The 26,095-nt window shown below is 38.6% G+C and overlaps 1 protein-coding gene across 4 annotated transcripts in view; it reads right to left on the reverse strand.

The window, feature by feature from the left end:
• The window catches only part of LOC146516596 (zeta-sarcoglycan-like), a 396,328-nt gene that overhangs the window by 127,025 nt on the left and 243,208 nt on the right, over window positions 1-26,095 (reverse strand). For all 4 annotated transcript variants that reach the window (XM_085162626.1, XM_085162627.1, XM_085162625.1 and 1 more), the window contains one exon: window positions 25,688-25,789. In XM_085162626.1, coding sequence (XP_085018752.1) covers window positions 25,688-25,789 — 102 coding nt within the window. The remainder of the gene's footprint in view (window positions 1-25,687; window positions 25,790-26,095) is intronic.

Raw genomic sequence — 26,095 nt, forward strand, 5'->3', positions numbered from 1 at the left:
AGGTACTCTTTGTATGTAGACGTCGTATGTTAATGAACCTATGCATATTCATGTAACCTCAATAAAAGAGCAGTGTTACGGGGGAGCGGACGAGAGCAACTGGGGTCAAGCGAAGGAACGGCGTTTGTCCGGTTCTCTCCCGTGCACGAGAAACATGAAGAACTTTGCCTACTTCGTGTCTTGCTTTGCTGTGTAATTATATTGTCTTCAACGTTCCAGCGAATAGGTTCAAGCTACAAACCTATCAATAATGTTTATTTTATTTACTCTTTTTTGCTCTCCACATTGGTCTGTATAACTGTATGTCCTCACAACCAAGGCATTTATAATAAAGTATGCCGTTGATATTGAAACATTAACAGGCTTTGAGAACCTAATTCAGAGATCTCATTTAGGGAGACACGCAGAACATCCATATCAGTAGTAACAAATGTGTTTGGCTACATCATGGCCATATAAGTAAATTCTCCCTCAAGTCCTGTGTCCTGTGGAATGCTTGAGGACAGGAAAAGAGAAAAGATAAGTGCAGAGGATAGAGGTAGTGAGGAGAGCAGAGAAGATAAAGTTGCAATGCTCCATTTACCATGAAATATTCTCCTGTGGTTCAAATACTTGAGGTGAAAGAGAAATAAGTTTACTCTGTACAAGTTTTTGTTTGTAAAAGTATGCAGGTGGTGACGGTGACTGCTGTTTGCCCGAGTCAATATGTGGAAGAAGTGCACAGTGTGTGTGCAATGTGTGAGACAATATATTTTATATTCTGTCCATGAATATTTCTAAATGCATATGTTGTGTTTGCTTGCATGCATTTCTGCCTGCCTACACAGACGTGTTGGTGCTCATAGATTATTGATCAGGGTCAGTTTCTTAGACCTTCAGCGGCACACACAGATACACACTTAAACACGGACTTGCAGTTTCTGAATACTTTTTACTGAAAACAATATAATATGGCTACTTCCTGATTTGACTTTTCACTCTTAAAGGACTCGTACTTTGGTAGTTTCCAATACCTGGGTTCAAGCTTGGTTCTGCAGAGTCATAGATTCTGCACAGCAATTTCAGGAATGAAACTGTATTAAAAAATTAATTGAAGATTTCATACCAATCATTATATCTATTTCATTCCTCTGGTATCCGTCTTTCCTCTTGTGGTTTCCTTTCTGTCCCTGTTCAACTCAATTCTCCAAGGGATCACAACAGATCCCTTTTCATTTGTGCTAAACCCATGGATGTGTGTGTGTGTGTGAGAGTGTGTGAGTTCTGCTTTATATATATGTGTGCGTGTGTGAGAGAGACAGAGAGAGAGCAAGCGAGAGAGTCCTTTTTTTTTCTTTTTCTTTAATGGCCACACAGACGCTTCTGTTTAACCCCGTCACCCCTGCAAAGTCAGGACAATCCATTCCATCAAAGCCAGACAGGATCAGGTAGCAGCTACCAGAAATAAATACTTACATCTCTGGTCTATGGTTAGCCTACAGGCGGCAGGTTTACTGCTAATGTATATCAGTTATCATTGCTGGTTTATCCTTTGCCTCAAGGTTATCCATTTCGAGCCTAATGTGCAAACGGTAAATTGCACATAACTGAACTTCATGTGGAAAAAAGTAATAGCACCACCGCTGTCTGTAGCCGGATAGTTTTGTTTTTCCAGTCACTGATGTATGCAGTCAGAGAATGAAATTATAATAATATAAATCCATCTGTTCCAAAGTGACCAGTGAGTTAAATGTCTTTCACTTTACCCTCAGTACTTACTTTTATCCTGCTCAACGCCACAATCCTATAGTAATAACCACTGCATAATGTATGCTAGGCCTTTCCTACTTACCCTAGAGAAGCAGTGTTGGAAGGATATGGCTGCTTCAAATTTAATACTCTGATTCACTGGGGGCTTGAGGCTGGTGGGAATTTTCATGTTCCTATTTTCTATAAAGACCCAAGCCTTTTAAACAGTACAAGAAAAATGCTGTCCAATTCTTTGTCCGCTTAGAAAAGCTTTGAAGAAGGAATCAGGCAGAATTTCCAAGATGTTTCAGAACTTTTTTTTTTCCAATGGACCAAAGTTTTAGAGTGTTTATCTTATAGGATTTGTATAATTTATTCTGTGCCAAAAACCAATTAAGTGTAACAATTAGCTCTTTGGCTGCAAAATGATAAGTCACTAAGCTTGTTTAGCCGTGCAAATTTCATGCAATTTTATCACTCTTTGCATGAAGACAATCAAGCAAGGAAAATAATTGTTTTTTCAAACCCCATCTCTAACATCCTTTTGTGGGGCAACCTTTGTGCTTGCATTTCGTTTCCAAACTGAGGTTTTAATCAGAGCTCCTCTGGGCTTTTTAGCTCATTTTCTAGCAGTTCAGTATATCTTGTGGTTTGTTAGTGTCTCATTGCTGTGACAGGGATTTCCTGATGTTGGCCTCTCCTCAGAGCTCTGAGCGAAATCCCCAGTCGAGTTGCTGCCTTCATAATTACTGGGAATGGTTTACAAGGGTGGGACATAAGAGAGATGAAGTGGATTCTCTTGATGGCAAAACATTGAATAAAATGGGACATGGGAATGGTTTACAGAGATGAGAGGAGAGTGTGAGAGCGACAAGTGGGAATTTACATACTGAGGAGATATAAGATATGACAACGACAAAAAGGACAGAATATAGTTCCAACCCATCCATCCATCCATTCGCTTCCGCTTCTCCTTTTCAGGGTCGCGGGGGGCGCTGGAGCCTATCCCAGCTGTCATAGGGCGAGAGGCGGGGTACACCCTGGACAGGTCGCCAGTCTGTCGCAGGGCGAACACACAGGGACAGACAACCATTCACGCTCACATTCACTCGCACATTCACACCTAATGGCAATTTGGATTTTCCAATTAACCTATCCCCACAAACTGCATGTCTTTGGACGGTGGGAAGAAGCCGGAGTACCTGGAGGGAACCCACACAAACACGGGGAGAACATGCAAACTCCACACAGAAAGACCCCGGCTTGATGTTGGAATGGATGTTGGATGTTGAGTTTGTGGGGTTCCAACCCGTGGACTCAAAAAAAAAAAAACTGTTGGAAATCATTTATTTTTTAGTAACATGCACTGAATACAATGTTTCATTACGTGTCACATCATGTTCATACTAATTCCTGCCTGCCATCTAAGTACCACAGAGATGCAAGAGTGACTTGGACTTAATTTGTTCATAATAACTGCCTCCTTACAGGTAAGTGCAGATTACAGTTGACTTGATCCAGAGGAAATGAGGAGTCACTCAATAGTTTAATGAATATAAAATGATTCTGGATTAAAAACATAATCTGATTATTATAACAAGTTACAAAAATTAAATATAATGTATAGCATTGCTAACCTTCAGAGTACACAGTACTCAGTTTTATTCTATTTTATTCACTCATTCATGAAAACCATCTTCTTGCAACATATGCTGTTAAAACATAGCAAACCTGTGGATGTTGTGATTATTTTTTTCATTTATTTTTGACAAACTGCAATTGGAGTAGATAGTAAACTACTATTTGCATTTCAGCATAGGCTAACAGCACTTTTTTAAATTTTTTATCAGTGCACCATAAATAAAAAAAAACAAATACAAATACAGTGCAACATTGTGCTGCTTTTGTCATGATCCAGGTCTTTGACGTGGCATTTTGATTTTTGGGGGGCTTTTTTTATAATTTAAGTTCATGCTCTGTATCATACTGTTCTGAGTTCAGTATTTCCTAGTGCTTCAAGAACTATAGTTCTAGTTCTTGGTTTCTTGTTTGACAATGTTGGTTCCCTTTCACGTTCTAGTCTCGTCTCTGTGTTTTTCTCTCTGTCTGTGTCAAGTTCATTTCCTGTTTTATTTTGATGACAAATTATCTCTTGTGCTTTGTATTCAGTTGTACTTCCCGTCTAAATGATGGGATATTAAAGAAATTCAGTAACAATGACCCAAAGGTAAGAAAGTCAAAATAGGACAAACGGAATGAAGGATAAATACAAAGACACATTTCTTTTATCTGTCTTTTTTATTTTCTTCTTACTGTCCTCCAACTGTTCTCTCATCACTTAATTTTTTTTAAGTTGTCTAGTGACAAGCTTCTGCTTATTTATTTCTTTGATATATATTGCTTTGATCTCTATGTAATGTTTAGCCCTTACTTTTTATTCCCTTTGTTGTTTTACTTTGTTTCTAGTCTTTATTTTCTTTACACTGTGACTCTACATTCACTACTCTTTGACATCTAAACAGATTTTTTCTTTTTTAAAAAATAAGGAACTGAATGATTTTAAGTGCATCAGAGATTGTACATGACTTCCATGTGGGTGGATAGATGGAGGGATGGATGGATGAATAGATAAGACTGCATGAAATCCAGTCCTAACAGATGAAGTTGTCCCTCTCTATCCCTCTCTCTAGTTTAAGTCTTTGCTCTCTTTATATTAGGACAGCCTATAAGTTTTTGGTTTATATAGTTTTACTCTACAGCATATCACACACACTAATCTGGGTCTTTATCTTCCTGGAGACCTAACCAGCAGTTGTCCTGTATGTCTTAACAACTGTTTATGCATTACCGTTTATCAGGACAAGCAGTGCTTACTTAGTCAAACCAAAAAATAGACATCAATTAAAATACACCAAAGTAAACTGATCCCTCTCCTTTCAGCTCAAACAGTGCTCTGTCATAAACCTTTTTGCTTGTTTGCATCCATTCCTATTTTTGCATGAAGCACGCTTGCTTTGGATCCCACTGGAAACCGTAGCGTGTTTCCATTTCACAAGTTTGTCAGTCCCACATTAACGATGACTAGAACCTTCCAGCAGCTTTTTAAGGGTGCCTGTACATGTGTATTGTGGATAAACCTCAGGTCTTTGGCCGGAGACTGACGCTAGACAGACTGTAGTTGGCTCTGCTTTCACAGCTCTTAGATTAGCTAGGAGCTGTGCCTTGTGTGGAAACAGAGCTACAACTAGCAAACAGATAAACTTCTGTGATTTATTATTGTAACAGAAGTTTTCTCTTATTGACCACTTTGGCCAACATATGTGTAGAGAAGGAGGAGAGCAGTGTGAAAATCTTTTTAATAATACCTTTAGCACGTTAGGAAGGAAAACCTTGATGATGCAGAGGAGATATCGCATCAAGTTTAATAAAACAGGCAACAGGCAACATGAACAGGAACAGGCAAGCCAACGCTTTCATACTAGTGTCTCTGAGAAATCATATTATGTTTACCAGTTGCTTTGTCAACACCCCACCTGGATTTTGATACGTTATGTTTGCCAATAATAGTTTATGTGTAGTCAAGTGTTTTCAAGTAATTCTCTTGTGTGTGTAATTCACACACACAGTGAATTTCACTGAATTCAATTTCCAAGTGTCTCATATTTGGCCCTTGGATTAAAGTTTAAGGGCCTTTTCATTTATTCTCCTATGTGTTGTAATTTCAGAATTCAGGTTTGTTGCATATGGAACAATCCTCTGGCTAAGCTATGAATCGCCAGTTTAATTACAGACAATTTATTGTTGGCTGGAATACTGAATTTCCCAAACGCCATCTTTAGAGCCTCATACTCATAGAATTTTTCCATTGTTTTGCTATGATAATTGGCTTTCCTGTTTTACAGTTCTGCCAAGTTCCAACATCTTAAGGGAAAACAGGCTCTTCAGTTATCACCTCAGTTGTACCAGTTTGGCATTTGAGTACAGCACAGGGATTCTCTTAGTGGCAGATCTATTGCTATGTTACTGTGCTGGCTCCAGATCTGTCTGTCTGTCTGTCTGTCTATCAGTCAGTCAGTCTGTCTGTCTGTCTGTCTATCTACGTCTTCATTCCTTAATTAAATTAAAAATTAAATCTAAAGTAGCTTAAATTACCTTAAGAAATCTATCTAAGCACTGAGGTCGGTAGAGTCAAAAAGAAAGACTGCAGCTATTCTGGGGACTGGATTAGACCTGCTTCAAATGAGACATATATGGTTGGCCATAACCTTTTCCCATTCAGTGTGCAATTCTGTTATATCTATTTGATTATGTATATATTCAGTCTTTTCTGAAAGGTTGTCTGAAGTTCCTCAGAACATTTACATTTTTTATGTATATACTTTGCTAAAAGCACAAACAAGAAATTGTTGACAGCATCGATTCTACACATTAAAAATTTTGGGGGCAATATGGAAAGATCACATAAGAAATGAATAGTAGATAACACCAGCTTAGATAAATCACCTGGCGAACAGACTTCAGGAAAACTGCACACATACTCCCTCATCTAACAAATCTTTGTACTGGAGAATTGCAACAAACCAACAATCCCTAAAACAACAAAACAGCAAAAAAAAGTTTTACTGCTTTGATGGCAGGGAAAAGACACACCAGAGTCTAAATATGGCCTGGCCTGTATTTGTATAGCGCTTTACTAGTCCCTAAGGACCCCAAAGCGCTTTACACATCCAGTCATCCACCCATTCACACTTAAATATCTTGAATTTATTTATTTTCTTGAATTACTCACTAGACCTTAAGCATTAACTGCTGTCCCTTCAGTTTACATTAAGGTTTCTGCCCATGTATTTGTAAATGTATTACTCAGCCTGAGGCTGTTTTTTATCATGACAGGAAATTTGCCACCTGTAATTTCCAGAAGTTCTTAGCAAAATATTATTAACTTTATTCCCCTTCTTGCACATAGAAATAAAGCATGCTACTATAGTGGTTTTAAGATTAAATGGGTCTGCCCAGGACAGGACAGGACTTTGCTATAGGCAGCTCAAGACCTATTTAGCTACGGAATAAAGGTGTCACAGTGGTGTATAATAAGTATAGCTTACATAGCTTGCATGAATAATATTTACTTCTGTGTAAAAGCAAAACCAGACCTGCAGAGAACTTGCCTAATGTGAGCACATCGTTGAATTTCATGGAACAATATTCAGTTTGATTATGATGAGTATGCAGATTCACTGGTGGACAATGGGCTATTCTGCACGAGTGAGACAAAAGTTTTTATTTATTTTTGTGTTGTGCTTTTGCTGGGTCATAATTGTAACGTCAATGAATTCCAACTGACTAGAGCTGCCTATGCTCCAGTGCAGAGCAGGAAGCTGCCTTTCAAGCCAGTGGGTGGAGGAATTGTGCCCATTTTAAACTGAAAACACAGGTATTTGGTCGAATATTAGCTTCTGGGAATTTGTGTGCTTCAGTAATAGCTGCCTGCCACTTCAGCTAAGTTAGCACATACTGTTGTACTCACATTAATCTTACATACACACGCATGCAGCCATAGTACAATATGTAATTTGGGATGATCCACATTGTACCAGTGATCTGCACACTGGTAATTAAATTGAATCTGTGTGTCTTCTTACTGCAAGAATGTGTGTGTATGTGAGTGTGAGTGTGTGTTTAATGTCATAAGGCCAGAGAAGTGTAATGCCACACTCCTAGTTAATTAATTCAAATGTCCACCCTTAATTAATTTCACACGGTGGAGTGTTCCCATGGAAACAATGTGTGAAAACATAATACCTGTAGGCCCAAGGTGTGTGCTTGGGTGTGCGCAAACACAATGACTGTCAGTTAGGTATATTTTAACAGCGGTAGGCCAGAGAGTAATTTTAGCACAAGCACATCAAAATAGAATATATGAATGAATGGTAGTTGAGTGTATAGGCAGATATGTCTGTATATATGTGGAAGTGTGTGTAAATGGAGTTTTTTATGAGGACTAAATTTCAAATTTATTGTATTACTTTATATGTACTTTAAAAAGTGTGTATATATTTATGTGCTGAATAATAACTGGCTAAGCAGAATCTATAACATAGTTTAAAGAAGACGTAAGGGAGTGGATATTGCTAACAGGATTTGGCCATACCAAACCAACTGCTCTACTTAAAAGTGACCATGCTGTATTCAAGCCACATGTAGTTACCATATATACCATACAAAGCGCACCTGAATATTAGCCGCACAAGCTAAAATCAGGGGAAAATCCTGTTTCAATGTTGACTTATCATATGTAAGAGAATATGCACAAAGCGAATTGTCAGGAAAGAGATGGCTGTTTGGAGACACACCCCTTTTATTAATATTTTGAAAAACAAGTTACGGGTACATATTTGCATAACTTTTTAGGTATATGTACAAGTACCGGTAATTACAAGTACGAAACATGTACTGTGCTTCATAAACGAGTAACAAATGTAGTACATAACAATAACCTACAGCAAACCAGAAAAATAGATTCGGACTACCTTTTAGGCTCAGGTGCAGTGACATGGCTTTAACAAAAAGAAAAGTCAGTCATTCACCACCATCTTTCTCTTCTTCCTGCGCACTAAAACCACCAAAGTCCTCTTCTCCAGTGTCGGAAACGAACAGGCTCAGGATGGCTTCGTCATCCGCTCTCCGCTTCTCTCCTTCGTTGTCACTTTCAAAACCAAACAAATCCTCGTTGTCAGTGTCAGAGTCAAACACCCTCAGAAGGGCAGTGTCAGTGTCCTCCTCTCCATCATGCAGCAGTCCAGCCCTTCGAAATCCGTTGGTGATCATGGATGTTTTCACACTTTTCCACGCTGTCAGAATCCACTGGTGGAGTTGGGCATAACTTGCTTTTCGCAAGTTTATTGCCGCTCATCATCCACGGCTCCCGCTGAACGCGTAGCGCTACTTTGAAGTTTGTTTTTCGCGCTACTTCGTACGGCACTACGTTGCCTGGCGGACGGACATGTGACCAACATACCACTCTTGAACCCCGATCCTTCCGCCAGGCAACGTAGTGCCATACAACAGTGGAACAAACAAAACAAATCGTCTTATGATATGACAAAAATCATGGACAATCCTTAGAAAAGCCGCACCTGTCTAAAAGTCGCAGGGTTCAAAGCTTGTGCAAAAAGTAGCGGCTTATAGCCCGACAATTACGGTAAATAAATTCCTCTCATGACAGATTATGCAGTCTACATGACCTGGTGATTACACTCAACACATGCTTTAAAACACTTCAGTAAACGGGCACTCCGTGGTTGAGAATGAAACATCTCTATCTTGGCTGTCCCTTTACCCAATATAGGCCCTCATTTTTCCACTGATGCTATCATTGAAAATATCTATGGGCTAAAAGATAAATTTGACTGTACAAAGCTATCTGCTCGCCTGATCACTATGCCAATTACTACTCAGAAACCAAGATTGGAGGGTATTCAAAGTTGAAAATACAGAGAAATATCAGCTCTTCATGCTTTAAAGCGAAGCATTGCGATTCTTCTTTTTGCATAAATTATGGCTGCCATAATATATCTGAGGTCATGGTTTTTTACTGAAGGATAGAACAAGCACAGTGCTAAATGGGGCTAACTTTAGATTTAGGTAATAAAATCAAAAATAAAACAGCACTCAAGAAGAAGCCCGGCCAGCTATGAATGACCCTGAGTGTGTGTAGTTCACTAAATCAGATGTTAACTGGAGTGCTGGCACAGAGTTGATAGCCTTGTGCTCAATAGTTACTACTGTCTTTATGCCAGCAATGCAGCAATTATGGATGTCGAGGGATGTGCTGCCTTGAGCCAGGACTGGTTATAAGGAAATGAGTTGTTCAAGAGAAGGTATTGTTTTTTCAACATTAGCACTAGAGTAAGCATGTTGAGTCAGATTTAGAAAGGAAAGGCTTAGGAAAATACCCCAGTCTTATTTTCCCCTTTTTTTACATTGTGTCAAGGTTTCAATAATATAGGCCAATATTATTACACTAATCTCCTTAGCAGGCTTTTTTTTTAATTAAATTATATTCATCCTTGCAGTTTTCGTGGCTATGAAAGTGCAGTAGAGCTCAGTACTCTGCACACAAATTAAAAGTTCTATGCTGAGTTAGTTTAATTCACTTTGATGTTGTCCATATAAATATGTAGGATAAAGCATTTGGATGCTACAACACCATCTTGTTGGCTAATGCAGGGTTTTTGGTTTGCTGCCAAAGGCAGAGTTACAACTTGACAAGAAACTTGGAAGAGTATTTTGATGGACTTTAGGTCAAGCGATTTTCATTTTAATGACAGCATTATTAAAATTCTTAGATTTAACATGGTATGGCATGATGTGCCCTTTCTCTCCAGTCAAGTTTTGTGATGAGGGGATTTGTTGTGGCTTTTAGATGATGTGACCTCTGAGACAGCAGCTCGAGGGAGGAATTGAATGGTCTTTAAGAGCAAGGGATTAATATTCTTATTCATTTTGTCTCGTTTCCTCTCTCGTCTCTAGGGCCAATGTGACTTTCATTCTTCTGACATTCTAAAAAATGCTATTAAATGTTAATGGAGTCTATTTTTACATGGGTCATGACCACATCTGGGACACACATATGTATCAGAGACTTGTACAATGGACACACAGGAATTTGGACATTTGCCCAGACAGGACAGACACAAACATAGAATCGAATATAACAGCACATCTTGCAGTGACTCTATGCCGGTTAATACGGTGGCACCTAGAGACAAAGCACGTACAAACTCCAAAAAACTTGCAAACTCCAAAACACATGCAAACTCCAAAACACTTGCAAACTCCAATACACTTGCAAACTCCAAAACATTTGCAAACTCCAATACACTTGCAAACCCCAAAACACTTGCAAATTCCAAAACACAACGGAAGTGTTCCAGGACGCTAGGGGCAGTGTTGCGCTTTTGTTGCCTAGTAACTACACAAGCCAGGAAGTACCAATGACCGGATTTGGGGTCTGCAGCCTTAAAGGCCGCATTTTAAGGCCGATTACGTCACAGCGACACGACGAAGGCTGTCCCAATTCAAAGGCTGCTCGAAATGCGGCCCTCAAATGCGTCCTTAATTTCCCTGAATTTTAAGGATGGGCCGGTGTAGCCTTCGTGGCCCAACATATCCCAGATTTCATAGCGCGGCTGTGGTGTGGATAATTTTGCCGAAAAAAACGGCGGAAGCGGAGCCGCCGAAGAGTAAACTTTCAGAAGTAAGTACTGAATATTATGTCACTTATTTATGTGCAAATGTTTTTATAATGAAGAACATTAAAACATTACTGTTGGCCACATGTCGGGAAAGTTATGTGACATTAGCGATGTTTGTACTAACTTGGTTTTAAAGCCTTTACTTCAAAATATACGCCGTTCAATAGTTGACTTTAATCTTACAGAGAATGTGATGATTTTATGGATAATTAAAGTCAGTCATATATCCACAAACACAACAAGCTGAAAGTCAGTGATGCTGCTCGGTTTGCAGTCCTGAATATCACGGCACAAGCAGGATTCACTGCACTGTTAATGTTAGCTATGTTATATTGCTGCCTCTGTTCGGTGGTGTCGAGCCAAACAGACTTTAACGTGTGTTTGAACGAGCTGACGGTTCACTCGTTAAGCTGAAAGAAAGATGCTTTAATCACAGCAGTCACACATGTGTCCACTGTACCATCTGGGAACTCTTCTTGTTTCGTAATAACACGATCCTCCTTCTTTTGTGCTATTTTGTAGCAGTGTATACACCTGAGACTGTCACCTGTCTGTCTGTCCTGCACTCTCTCTCTTTTTCTTTCTCTCTGATTGTGTAATAAAAGTATGAACATGTATTTATAAGTTACACTTGTGTTTGAATCCTGCAGCTTATCACACATTTGATTTCCATGTGTGACAACTGCAAGTGTCCAGAGTGAGGACAGACTGAGGGACCCACTGCTGCACATCATCTGTGAGGCTTTGCACCCCTGATGATCCACCAGGACAAACTCAGCAGTGTGTGAGGAAGAGGAGGAGGAAGACCCAGCAGCAGCTGACAGATGGAGAGACTAGACAGACTGTTCCCTGTTTGTGAAGGGCTGCTAGAAAAGTTTAACATAACTAATTGTCTGTCCTGAATCAGTGTTATTTAGTGTTGGGAAGGCTACTTTTAAAATGTATTCCATTACAGAATACAGAATACATGCCCCAAAATGTATTCTGTAACGTATTCCGTTATGTTACTCAATGAGAGTAACGTATTCTGAATACTTTGGATTACTTAATATATTATCATGCTGTTTACAACTACATGAATGTACTATTGCTGTGATTTATTACTGTTGCTGAAGGTCCGCGGCTCCGAACCGTAGTAAAGGGACCTCTGGCTAATACGGTGGGTTCTGTGTCGGGCTCGTAGCCGAAAACTAGCTTTACTTTGTTGTCTGGGTCAACTTTGCTTGCGAGAGACAGAGAGAGGCGTTGAAAAGCTGCTCCAACAGAACTTATTGTTTTTGGAGGAAAACACAAACACGGTGTACAGTCGAGTCTTAATAGCTTACTTACAACTGGGCTCGTCAGACACTCTTCTTGGCTGCAGTGGTTATTATTATATTTACATACTTCCAGCTCCCGTTTCTGCTCGATGACAGCTCGTACTTTTCCTTTTTCTCCCTCCCTCGCTCACAGACACATAACGTGTATGGCAGTCCATTCTCCCTGCAGCACGGACTACACTGCCTATGATGCTACATTCTTTAGAGCTATACCGGTAGCATTCTGCCTATTAGCTTAGCACAACAACAACAAGAAGACCTCTCTCACCCAGGAAACACGCAGAGAAAGAGCGTCACCCTGTAACCATGGCAACCGTAACGCTGCCACCTGGAACAACAGAACATATCTGTCAAACAAAACCCAAACAGGCTTGACCCGCGAAAATATGAAACAGGGAAGTACCGCCGTGTAATCCATTTATTTCAACAAAGTAACTATATTCTAAATACCACCCTTTTAAACGGTAACTGTAACGGAATACAGTTACTCATATTTTGTATTTTAAATACATAACGGCGGTACATGTATTCCGTTACTCCCCAACACTGGTCTTATTAGGTAATGTTCAAATAATTTTATCATCCCAGTGTTTTCAGTGTGGGAGAAAGTACTCAGGGCCTTCAAGTTACACACTATGAAAGGAAGAAACAAGTTTAATATTCAGAAACCTAAAGTATGTATCAGCAGCAGAATGGAGCTAAAAATAAATGTTTGTTTCAGTTCTATGAAGCTTTGAGTATTTTGGATTAGTAGTACTGCTGTGTTTGTTGCATCATATTGCTGTAATTGTTTATATGCTTTATATATTCTGAGGTAAGTTGATCTATAGTGTTACATCATATTCTATAAGGATGTTATGTGTTTGTATACTTTCTGCCCAGTTTGACCCATTTAGCAGAAGTCAGCCTGTTTAAGGCTCTGATATCTATTCTGTATGACTTAAAGCAGTTATGACATGGTCTGATCTGATTTTCTCACCCAATAAAGGAATATTCAATATATCAGTCTACTCTTCATTTTATCAGAAACAGTTATCACAGCTCATACAATTTCTTTTTACACATGTATGTAAGCAATGAGCCAAATTTAGTAATGCCAACATACTGAAGGAACAACATTTGTCTCTTATATATGATACACCTATATATGCACTGTCAAAGATACTTGTCTTTGAGTGAAGATTTAAGGTGATAAGACATGTAAATAACTGCAATTTGAATCTGTACCGAGGCTCAGTATTTGACACAGAGGTCATGTTCACTGCTGTAATAGCTAATAATGATTAATATAATGAACAACAACAACATTAGCTAATTGTTATTTACTAACTAATCTTAAATGACTGTTCAGTACAGAAATGAAGCTCAAAAATCATGTTTTACTGTCCTGTGGTCTCAACCTCAGATACTTATCAAATAACACAAAGCTCTTGTAGAAACAAACAAACAAATTAACAAAATGTGTTTTCCTTCATTTCTGTCAAACAAAGTTGTATGACACGTTTCCAGCGGTTAGTATCATGGTTGCTAGGCAACCTGGGAAGCGCGACGGAGACTAGACCGTCCCATACAGACAAACTTGCTGTTTATTTTGCAAATCGAGCTCAACACTGCCCCTAGCGTCCTGGAGCACTTCCGTTGTGTTTTGGAATTTGCATGTGCTTTGGGGTTTGCAAGTGTTTTGGAGTTTGCATGTGTTTTGGAGTTTGCATGTGTTTTGGAGTTTGCAAGTGTTTGGAAGTGTTTTGGAGTTTGCAAGTGTTTTGGAGTTTGTACGTGCTTTGTCTCTAGGGGCCACCATAGGTTAACACGGGGCTTGCCCCACAGTTTGAGAGCGACTGTTCTAGCCTGGCAAAATTTAAGGACCTTGTAAAGTTAGTCAAATATGTTCTGAATTTAAAAAATAAAAATATTGCTATTGCTATGCTGTGCATAATGAAATACTGACAGTGTCTAATATCCCTCAAATTGCATCAGTCTCTCTCTGCTGTGCACTTTCAATGACCCATATCATAAACAATTCAAATACAATATTTCTAGCTATTGTACTTAACAGTGTGTCCAATTTTTATCATGTTTTATTTTATTCATTTACTCATTTTAATGAAAGGTGACCCTTTGATGGAACAACAATGAACAAAGATAAATAGTGCTGTAGACATAAAAGCATGCCGAGCTCTATCCCAAAATAAAATAGCGTAATGAAAAACTATAAAGAAACCAACCTACACCATGTGCTTCAGGTGATTTCAATTAAAATCAAGTGTACTTGACAGCTGAGCTTTGAAACATTTTCTTAATTATTAACAAAAGATGTAAACACGAAAACAAATGAATAAAACATTACATGCAGTTATTCTTCTGAGAAAGCGTGAGCTCTCGTAAGTCATATGCTATCAACGTCAAGCAAAACCGCGTGATACCAGCCACAGTGCAACAGTTCCACAGCAACAGCCTCACTCATAGTTTATACTAAGGTCTGCATCCGTTCAGTTATATTTATCTGAGACTGTTTACAATGCTGCAAAGTCAAAATCAATAGGTCCTGCCAAGACAGGAACAGCCTAATGCTCCATTAGAACTCTCTGCTATTCAATTACAGCGCCGGAGTTGGAGAAGTTTCAGCTAGCTCAGGTCCCCAGAGGAGAACCACAGAGAAAGTATGAGGCAGAAAGAAGGAGTAATAAATCTAAAACTGACAAACAGCAAAAAATAAAGTTATGGCACCCATCCCCTGTATGTTTCAGCATTTCTTGAAGCTGCAGTACAGGACATGGAAGACTGGAGTTCTTTAATGATTGCTGCTTTGAACTTTTTTGTTGTCATTTTATATCATCGTTCCTATTTTTCAATCTCACACATCTCCTTTCCATTTTTTTGTTTTTTTAATAGGTTTTGCTCCATATGACATAACTATTCCTACATCTTACCTCACTCCTTTTACATATAGATCTCCACTGTGTGTGCAGGTTTTTTTTTTCCTTCCCAGGAAGTGAAGCCCTATCCAGGCAGTCTACTACATCTAACTATGCCTGTCTCTGGGGAGCTGGCATCAGTACAGGATTGAGAGAGAAATACAGACCAAGAACTGATGTAGCAAGAAGGGTACAGTGGCAGAGAGAAAGAAATGTCATAGACAGGGGGTAGAGAGAGAAAGGCCTAATAAAAGGGAACAGAGGCACATAAAAGAAAAGCTGAATCAAAAAGAGAGGGACAGCAAGAACAGAATAAATGAAGTTTTCTGTGTGCCTCCCGTGGTGGTGATAGGTCCTCATGGGGTCCCTGTGGGGACAATTATAGGACCTACTGGCAAGAGTCAGTGTTTGAGTGTGTATGTGAACGGATGCAGTCATGTATCTGTGTGTCACTAGGGAAAGATCTTTGTGGATGTAAAATAGAAAGAGTGAAGTACAGAAGGACTAAAAGTTGAAAAACACCAAAACACCATGAAGCATCCCCGAAAGCTACTTTTAACATCATCCCAAAGCCTTTGACTTTTAGTCTAATAAACACCGAGTTTTAGATTCAGGAGGGAAGTAAAAGGACATTTTGTACTTTAAATTTGCTCAGCTATTAAAGCTAGGATATTTTTTGCTAATATGATTGTGCTCCAGGTGCTGAAACAGATTAATGGTATTACCTTTGATTATTAAAACTGTTTTTCTCCACAGGTTTTACATTTAATTTCTTTTTGTTCAATGTCGTTGTGGCGGGTTGTGGTTTGTGGCTCAGCTGCAGGGGAGGGGTGGAGCGGTGGGCTGGGGTGGGGCTGACACACACCTGAGCTCCATCAGTTGATCATGTCTCCCCTATGAACGATGTGCCAGGACCTGAGCTGTGGTTGTGCGTGTGGCTGGCACACACACACACCCGACCGAGTGTTGGAAAAAAACCACAAACAAATGAAACGTGTAGTAACATGTGAACTGTGTGTGCGGGTCCTCATTCATGTCACAGTCATCTTTGCAAAATGTGTTCAAATATGTTGCATTTTTGTTTGGTATAAGCTGTTTGACTTGTGGTTTAGGCTCAGTGTTTAACTTTTTTCTTCATATTGCTTCTGTGACACAAGCTGGATGGGGTGGAGTCACATGACAACATATCCACTGAGGAAAACATTAACAAAAAAACCCAGAAGTACTTAGATTAGTCAGATCACATAGATTACTAATTCTGAATGTTGGGTTTAATTAATTTTTGATTAATTGCTCAGCAAAAATTAAGTGGAAGCAGCAAATGAAGTGTCCTAGACTATGCAGCTCTACATTTACTGTCAGAATGCATACAAACTAATGTGTCTGGTGTCTTCCAAGTATGGCTGGCACCTGGATTAACCATTAATCTGTTACGGGCCTCATTCTGTGCCCACACAGCCTTTATGTGTACTGGGTACACCATACAAGTATGCTGGGAAGTACTCAAACTAGGGCTGGGCGATATGACCCAAAATTCATATCTCGATATTTTTTAGCTGAATGGCGATATAAGATATATATCTTGATATTTTTTTATAAAGCTATAAGGTAAGAACAAAAAGAGTTCTTATTTAAAGCTGTGTCCCAGATGTAACATGGGCACTTTTATTAACATACAGCGCAGATGTACATGAAAAAAACTACTCAAAAATAAATTATGAGCATTTATTAAATAATATTGCTCCATAAATAAAAGAAAACTATGTTGTTTTTGTGCATAACAAAGAGCTCACAATTGTGCAGTCAAAATGTAAACTAAAAGACGCTGAGCTTAATAACAAAGACAGATTTCACAGCTACTCTCTTTCCAAGTTCGTGACTGACAGCCTGGAGTTTGAAATCCGCTTCATAACCGTGTGTCTTACAGGTGCCATTTATGGTCCTTATACACACACAATATGGTAATATTACGTTGAAGCACAGTACGTATCACTCCGCGAGGCTCCTCGGTAGCCGTAATGCTCCCACAATCCATCAAGCGGTGCAGCTCCGTAGCTTAGCAAACGCATACTAAAACATTTTTGACAGATTGCTGAGCGTGGTGTACCACATTAAATCGGTTCGCGGTCATCAAGCACAACCAGAATTCATACATAAGGCGCGCTGTCGGTTTTTGAGAAAATGAAAGGATTTCAGGCCGTGTATGGCGTTAGCGTGGTTAGCTCGTTAGCGTGGTTAGCTCGTTAGCGCGGTTAGCTCGTTAGCGTGGTTAGCTCGTTAGCACGTTGACGCCGTCCAGCCCCACGCACGGGGCGATGCGCAGTAACTCGTTAACGGAGATTTGCCGTGTCCATCTTGTCGCTTCCTGCAGGTGAAGTGATGGGGGAGGAGGGGGAGTTGTGTTCAGTGAAGGAGAGGCGAGGCCGAGTAACGTTGGGTAAAGACAAAAGTGGACAAAAGAGAGGCAAACTTGTGGCTCCACAACTATAATTATAACGTAACATAGACTATATCGATATAAAAGATATTGTCACATCTTATATCTCGTATAAAAATATATCGATATTTTTAAAAAACTCGATATATCGCCCAGCCCTAACTCAAACACTGGGAATGTGTGCTAATGGTTTAGTTGTGCTCTAGGTGTTATTTTCTTCCTCATTTGTTCTTCTGGTATATGATCATGACCTGCAAATGTGCACGTGCACATACACCCCCACACACACAAACAGCATAACCTCCAACTGTTTCTCCCCCAAAATCTCTGAGCACATCATTAAAACCTGGCTTAAAAACAAATCTAAATAAGTTTGCTAAAAGGTTTATTTTGCCAAATTTGTGAGCAATGCTGATTTATCTGACCTCACACTCAGCCTACACAGCAATGCAACAAAAATACACTGTATTTATACCATTTGTCCTTCCCAATGTACTTCAAATTTAAAGCCAGAAAATAAAAATGTGAAACACAATCAGAGGTCTACAAACAACATGCTAAAAATTGCAATTCATGTTGGGATGTTAAACTTGGCATAGTTAGATCTGGTATTTTCAGTCTTTCTGAAGTTGTTCTTTATACCTGCATGTGTCTCTTTGCCTCCCTCTCACTTCTTTACTTCACTGTGACCTCCTTTCCCTCTTTTTTCTATTCCTTCCCTTCCTCTCTCAGCGATTATGTTTGTCTTTCTTGCACTCAGCTTACACAACCCACCCCTCCAATCTACTTTCTCCCCATGTCTCTCGTTCTGTTAGTGTGTGGTTTATATGCAGTTTTCTGTATTTAGCTCTCACTTGGAGTCACAATGTTCCATTTACTGCTCTGACAATGCACTGCTGGGGGATGGCCTCGATTATGCAAAATGTTTGTGTGTAAAGATGTGATGTTTTTGAGCAAGACATAATACAGCTGTGTGGGAGGGATGTCATCTTCATCCTTTTCCTCTGTTCTTTTACATTTCTTTATATCATATATTTTTTTCTAAAATTGAAAAAGCTATTAAACTTTTCATAATTGCAGTATTTATTTACTTTTTTGGATTATCAAACTGTCTTTTGAACACCAAACAGTTGTGTTGAAAATTGGGCTCATATTATGGGAACAAATCATATAGTGAAAAATAAATCTGTCACAGTTCTGATTGAAATTTATTCTTTATCACAATCAAATATTTTTCCTCTTCAGATCCTAGACTTTTTCTGGTGAACAGCTAAACACATATCTGAGCTGAAGCCTCCCACTGATCCCACAATTTCAGGCTCTATTTTCTATTTTCTCCCCTGTTTTTGTGGCCCCATTTTTGTGAGGGTTTTTTTCTAACTCTTCCCTTCTTTTTGATGGCTTGTAGAAATACTGTATCGCCCAAACTATACAAAACCTCTGAGTATTAATTAATGTAGCAATCTCCTACCATGGTTGCCAACACTTGAATCTTCTTTGTCTAAGGAGTTTTTTTTGTTTGTTTTTTATTGCAGAACTTCCTACAGCTGACTACTCATTTAAGTTCAGTTGGCTAAATAAACTTAAACCAAATCCTAATTTACTGTATCTGTGCATTTCTTGACCATTCATTTACATTTCATAGATTGGAAGCACCTTGCCAGAGAAAAGGGATGGTATGTATTTAATAAAAAGTTTTGTTCTGACAAAAAAAAAAAAAAAAGTTATCCGCAGTTGAGAAATATTAGCAAAATAATAAATGCTGAACTACATCACTATCTGCATTAATTGCAGACATCTATTTTGGAACACTCTGGAAAACACCAGTGACAGAACCCTGATGGTTGTGCATACATAAGCATTAAAAAGTCCACTAAAGAGCACTAAGAATACTGACGTTTTCAGCTGCATAGATATTTATGGATTTTTCTATATTTACATTGCATTTTATTCTGCAGAGCAAATACAAGCTAAAACAGGCAGTGTTGTCAGAGCAACAGATGTATTTCACATCATGAAAATGTTCAAAGTGTCTTAGATTTGCATTATAATTTCGCAGGATAACATATCCTGTACACATCTGGCGTAAAAATCTGTCAAATCAAAAATGTGGAGCTACCCCTTGAGAATAAGGGAGCAGAAGAAAGTCAGTATATTTCAATATATTTCAGTTGTTCTTTCAGTGAACAATATTTTCTTGGTTGTTTTTTCTTTAAACAAAATGTATGCTGATACATAGTAATAACTTTGCTGTTCTTTTGTCTTTAATGAGCTTTTACGTTTTTCGTACTACTATAGCCACGTGCCAATAAATAAATACACAAACAACACGATTTGTATTTACAAAGGTTGTGAATGGGTGTGATTTGAACTATTACATACTTGCAGACTGTAGAAAAGAGACAAGATGACCAAATATCATGTATAACAATTAATAATGTGCTATGTTTATGATTTCAAAGGAAGCTTATTCCATTATGTAATTATTAGGGCCAGCTTATATAAATGAGTAAAGGCATTAGTATTGCATATTTGTTTATTCATGGTAGTTTTTTTTATGGTTAGGTTTGGGCATGCTGTGTCATGGAAATTTATGGATGTTTATTCAGTGATCGCTTCGATTCTACGAGAAGTTGTGGGGTATGTCATTGCACAATTTAAACTTTGGAATGACTGTCTACTAGAAAAAACTTTTGAAAAGGAAATTTGTCATCAGGTGCATTTTAGCCTTTGCATTTGGGGGGAATGTTTTCTCTTTAAATTAGATGCAACAAATTTCTGTTATGTATCCAGGAAAAATCATATGACTGCCCAGAAGGTGCTAAACAGTGTAAGATAAAGCGACATTTGTAGCTTTTTTTTAATTAACTTTGCAATATAATCCCTTATCACAGCATTTTCTCCTGCACCTTATTTTTCCTCCTAGGCTTATTACTTTTTCTATTCCTTACTATGGTTCTGTATCTGTTTACAAAACAAGCAGTAGACCTAAGGTTCTTAAGGAGATTTTTTTGGGGGGGGGGATACTTCTTATTCAACATGCTCTCCTTGAATGCAACCAAACTTCACAGTAAAAGTGTGGCAACTGTCAATATCAAAATAAGAGCATGCATGCTGTTTAGAAAATGTGAGGACAACCTGCTGTTTGCTTTCATGTAAAGCAATATATTCATACAGCTCAAGCACACAAACTTGCAAATACACAAATATACCTCGGCCTTCACAGAAACACAAAACATCAATATCTATTCAAAATAAAGTAAAGGAGAAACATTTGGAGGTAAAAGTATGAAAGCTGTTTAAAAAGGTGCACATGATGACTCAGAGACACAATAGTAGAAAATCACATACAGCCAAAGCACACAGTCTGTTGCTAAAAAGGCACGCATAAGCAAACTGTTATCACTCTGTCAACAACATAGTTTGTCATCTGTTGTCATGACGTGTTTTGTGCTCAAGTGACTTAAATTGGCTTTATACCTACCAAGAAAATTTTACTAAGGGACTTCGTGAGACAAGGTTAATAACATGTACAGTGGTCCCTCGCTATAACGTGGTTCACTTTTTTTTCTTTTTTTTCTTTTTTTTTATAGTGCATTGTGTTCTGCGTCCTGGGTGGCTGTAGACCATTGTCAATCAATCTTGTGCCGAGTCTCCTGTACAGTATGGGATGCGTTCAGCTTGTCAAATTGACATAAATCTTCTATCCCTAGCAGTGTGACTATGATATGCTGTACTGTATGTTTGTCAGTTTTCTCCAACAAACACAACAATGTCGACGAAATGTTGTTTGGTTTCATTCTATAATACTGGACTTATTTTTCTACGAAGGTTTGAACTTTGAGAGTGTTTAAACAAGAGAGAAAATGTTTGTGCCTTTCTGAGAAAAGTGTATAAAGTGTGTAGTGAGGGGTTTTACAGCCTTAAAACATCTATAATAATCATAAAAAATAAAGTTGGCTACTTTGCAGATTTCACCTATCGCGGGTTATTTTTGGAACGCAACTCCCGCGATAAACGAGGGACCACTGTACTTCAGTTTCTATGTTCAGATTAGACAATACTGCGTCATTCATGGCAATACTAGAGAGAGGACATTGAGATAAAGTCGCTGATGTGAGTGCGTAATAAAATATTCAGGGGAATACAGTAAGATGGCAGATTACACTTGATAAATATTAATGCTGGAATACATTAACAGCAATTTCTCTGACATCTCTGAAGATATATATTGTTGAATAGAAAGAAGCTACAGTGTTTAGAAACAATATCCATCAAGTAAATCATTTTACTTTCGGCATGCCATTAGGAATTATTACATCAAACTACTGAGTAGGTTAATTCAATAACTTCAGCTCATGTATGAACTCAAGTGAATGAGTAATGAGGACAAAAAAGCTGAAAAAATAGCAATGCACATTATTAGTTTTGATTGAGATGCCAAATTATAGTTTACTTTGCATTCCTGAACAGAAAATTGAATAATTGTTGAATATTATGCTGAATGTTATGGGATCAGTCAAAATGAATGTAATTTTGAATATCATCATTGCTTTATTTCTGAGAAGTTCAAATTTGGGTATAAAAATGTGAGCTCAGCTTACTACTCATCACTGATTGAAGAAAATAAGAACAACCCCAGGTTTCTCTTCAGCACTGTAGCCAGGCTGACAAAAGGTCAGAGCTCTTTTGAGCCAACCATCCCTTTAACGTTAACTAGTGATGACTTCATGAACTTCTTCACAAATAAAATTTTTATCATTAGAGAAAAAATTACCAATAATCATCCAGCCAGATGTAATATTATCTACAGCTACTCTTAGTTCAGTGATGTTAAGTTAGACTCTTTTTCTCCAATCCAAGCTTTCTGAGTGAACTTCATAATAATGACTTCCTCCAAACCATCAACGTGTCTTTTAGACCCCATCTCCTCAAAACTGCTCAAAGAAGTCCTGCCATTGATTAATTCTTCGATCTTATATATGATCAACATATCTCTAATAATCGGCTATGTACCACAGGCATTCAGAGGTGGCTGCAGTTAAACCTTTACTCAAAAAGCCATCTCTAGACCCAGCAGTCTTAAGCTAATTATAGGCCAATCTCCAACCTTCCTTTCATATCAAAAATCCTTGAAAGAGTAGTTGTCAAACAGCTAACAGATCATCTGCAGAGGAATGGTTTTATTTGAAGAGTTTCAGTCAGGTTTCAGAGTTCATCACAGCACAGAAACAGCTTTAGTGAAGGTTACAAATGATCTTCTTATGGCCTCTGACAGTGGACTCATCTCTGTGCTCGTCCTTCTTGACCTTAGTGCAGCATTCGATACTGTTGACCATAATATCCTGTTAGAGCGATTAGAACATGCTGTAGGTATTACAGGTATTGCACTGCAGTGGTTTGTATCATATCTATCTAATAGACTCCAATTTGTGCATGTAAATGGAGAGTCCTCTTCACACACTGAGGTTAATTATGGAGTTCCACAGGGTTCAGTGCTAGGACCAATTCTGTTTACATTATACATGCTTCCCCTAGGCAGCATCATTAGAAGACATAGCATACATTTTCACTGCTATGCAGATGACACCCAGCTCTATCTATCTATGAAGCCAGATAACACACACCAATTAGTTAAACTGCAGGAATGTCTTAAAGACATAAAGACTTGGATGGCCACTAACTTTCTGCTTCTTAACACAGATAAAACTGAGGTCATTGTACTCGGCGCTGAAAAGCTTAGAAATATGGTATCTAACCAGATTCTTACTCTGGATGGCATTACCTTGGCCTCCAGTAACACTGTGAGGAACCTTGGAGTCATTTTTGACCAGGATATGTCCTTCAACGCACATATTAAACAAATATGTAAGACTGCGTTCTTCCATTTGCGCAACATCTCTAAAATTAGAAATATCCTGTCTCAGAGTGATGCTGAAAAACTAGTTCATGCATTTATTACTTCCAGGCTGGACTACTGCAATTCATTATTATCAGGATGTCCAAAAAACTCACTGAAAAGCCTTCAGTTAATCCAAAATGCTGCAGCAAGAGTACTGACAGGGACTAGAAAGAGAGAGCATATTTCTCCTGTTTTGGCTTCCCTTCATTGGCTTCCTGTTAAATCCAGAATTGAATTCAAAATCCTGCTCCTCACATACAAGGTCTTAAATAATCAGGCCCCATCTTATCTTAATGACCTTGTAGTACCATATTACCCTATTAGAGCACTTCGCTCCCACTCTGCAGGCCTACTTGTTGTTCCTAGAGTATTTAAAAGTAGAATGGGAGGGAGAGCCTTCAGTTTTCAGGCCCCTCTTCTGTGGAACCAGCTTCCAGTTTGGATTCGGGAGACAGACACTATCTCTACTTTTAAGATTAGGCTTAAAACTTTCCTTTTTGCTAAAGCATATAGTTAGGGCTGGACCAGGTGACCCTGAATCCTCCCTTAGTTATGCTGCAATAGATGTAGGCTGCCGGGGGATTCCCATGATGCATTGAGTTTTTCCTTTCCAGTCACCTTTCTCACTCACTATGTGTTAATAGACCTCTCTGTATTGAATCATATCTGTTATTAATCTCTGTCTCTCTTCCACAGCATGTCTTTTATCCTGTCTTCCTTCTCTCACCCCAACCGGTTGCAGCAGATGGCCGCCCCTCCCTGAGCCTGGTTCTGCCGGAGGTTTCTTCCTGTTAAAAGGGAGTTTTTCCTTCCCACTGTCGCCAAAGTGCTTGCTCATAGGGGGTCATATGATTGTTGGGCTTTTCTCTGTATCTATGAAGCGCCTTGAGGCGACATTTGTATTGATTTGGCGCTATATAAATAAAATTGAATTGAATTGAATTGAATTGAATTGAATTGAATTATTTGCCTAATTTATGACTAATGGAATTTTTAAACAAGCATTCGTCAGATTTCCTCTTTGTGACAAGTGATCAAATACACTTTAAAATATATATTGTAGCGGGTCAGGGCTGTTTGGGGTTTGACAGCTATGTTCTGTTGTTCCAGGCGGCAGAGTTATGTTGCCATGATTACAGGTGACGCGCTCTCTCGGCGACTGTGCGTTTCTGGGTGGAGAGAGCGTGTTTTTGTTGTTGTTGTGTTTCTGTGAATGCTAATAAATGGCTGTGCTCCCTGGCTAACTCGCGGGAAGCAAGACCAAAGGACACCTCTGTTTTCTCCTTGTCTGAGCTCGCCACAACATTTTTTATTTCTTGATTCTTTCGAATTTCTTCGGATTATCGTGCCATATTATGCAACAATGTGAATGTGAATCCAACTAAAAACATTTATGACACTTCCGCCTTTTTCACTTCTCTTCTTTGTTCTCTTCCTTAATTACTTTGTTTTCCCCTTCATTTGTGTTCATCCCCCTTTACTTATTCTACAACCCTACTTGTCACACTTCATGTGAAGAACCATTAGCTTTATCTGGATAATAGAACATCTCTGAGCAATGTTGGGATTATACACATTTATCTTAGAATTTTAGTTGAACACTAATAAAACAATAATAAAAAATGGGGTATCATTCATAAATGGTATTGTCCTGTTTCTTTCTGTTCTACTTTACCGTACCATTAATCTCTTATTGTGCAACTGAATATCAGCCTCTTCGAATCACATTCGCGCAACATGAACACACCCATACAATATCTTTGTGGCAGTTTTCATATAAAAACATAAACAAGCACATGTGCACACACTGACACAAGTGTCGTTGTAAAGTAAGTTTCCATGTTGCCTTAGCTGCCGAGATCGATGATGACTCTGTGTATGATGAATGGAGACAGCTATATTATGTTACACACCTAACAAATAGACCCTGACTGCAGGGAACATCATCTGATGTCTGCTAATTATAGAGGCTGGAATACGGAGGTGTACACAGAGGCACGCAATCAACTCATATATCTTTCTTCTATAATGGGGCAGGGCTTTTTTTTAGCAGTATCGAGTACAGACACACATAATGTTATATATACATATACATGCAAATGGTCACACACAAATGGACGGGTTCTTACCCTACGAGACTGGATCTCTTTCACATATAAAGGCAATAAGAATTCTGACACTCCTTCAAGTCTCACTCCTTCTTTGGTCACCCGGAGATTCCCCATACCATCCTAGAAAAAGGTACGAGATAGAAAAATACAGTTTTTAAAAAGTTGATGACAAGCCAAAACAATACAAATGAAATTCTCATACAGTGTTTTGCTTTGCTTGTCTATTATATATATTAAAAATGGCACAACAGTGTATTATTAAAGTGTACAATGATATTACACACAAGCAGACAAACACACACAGTTTTTTTCCCTTCATTTTATTGCACATACTGTGTCAGCATGGGAAAAACACTCCCATGCTGGCACAGTTGGAGTGTTTTCCACAAAATTGCATGTCTACTTAAACAGTTGAATGCCTATAGT

Source organism: Neolamprologus multifasciatus, chromosome 6, assembly GCF_963576455.1.
Source record: "Neolamprologus multifasciatus chromosome 6, fNeoMul1.2, whole genome shotgun sequence".
In the NCBI taxonomy this organism is placed as follows: domain Eukaryota; kingdom Metazoa; phylum Chordata; class Actinopteri; order Cichliformes; family Cichlidae; genus Neolamprologus; species Neolamprologus multifasciatus.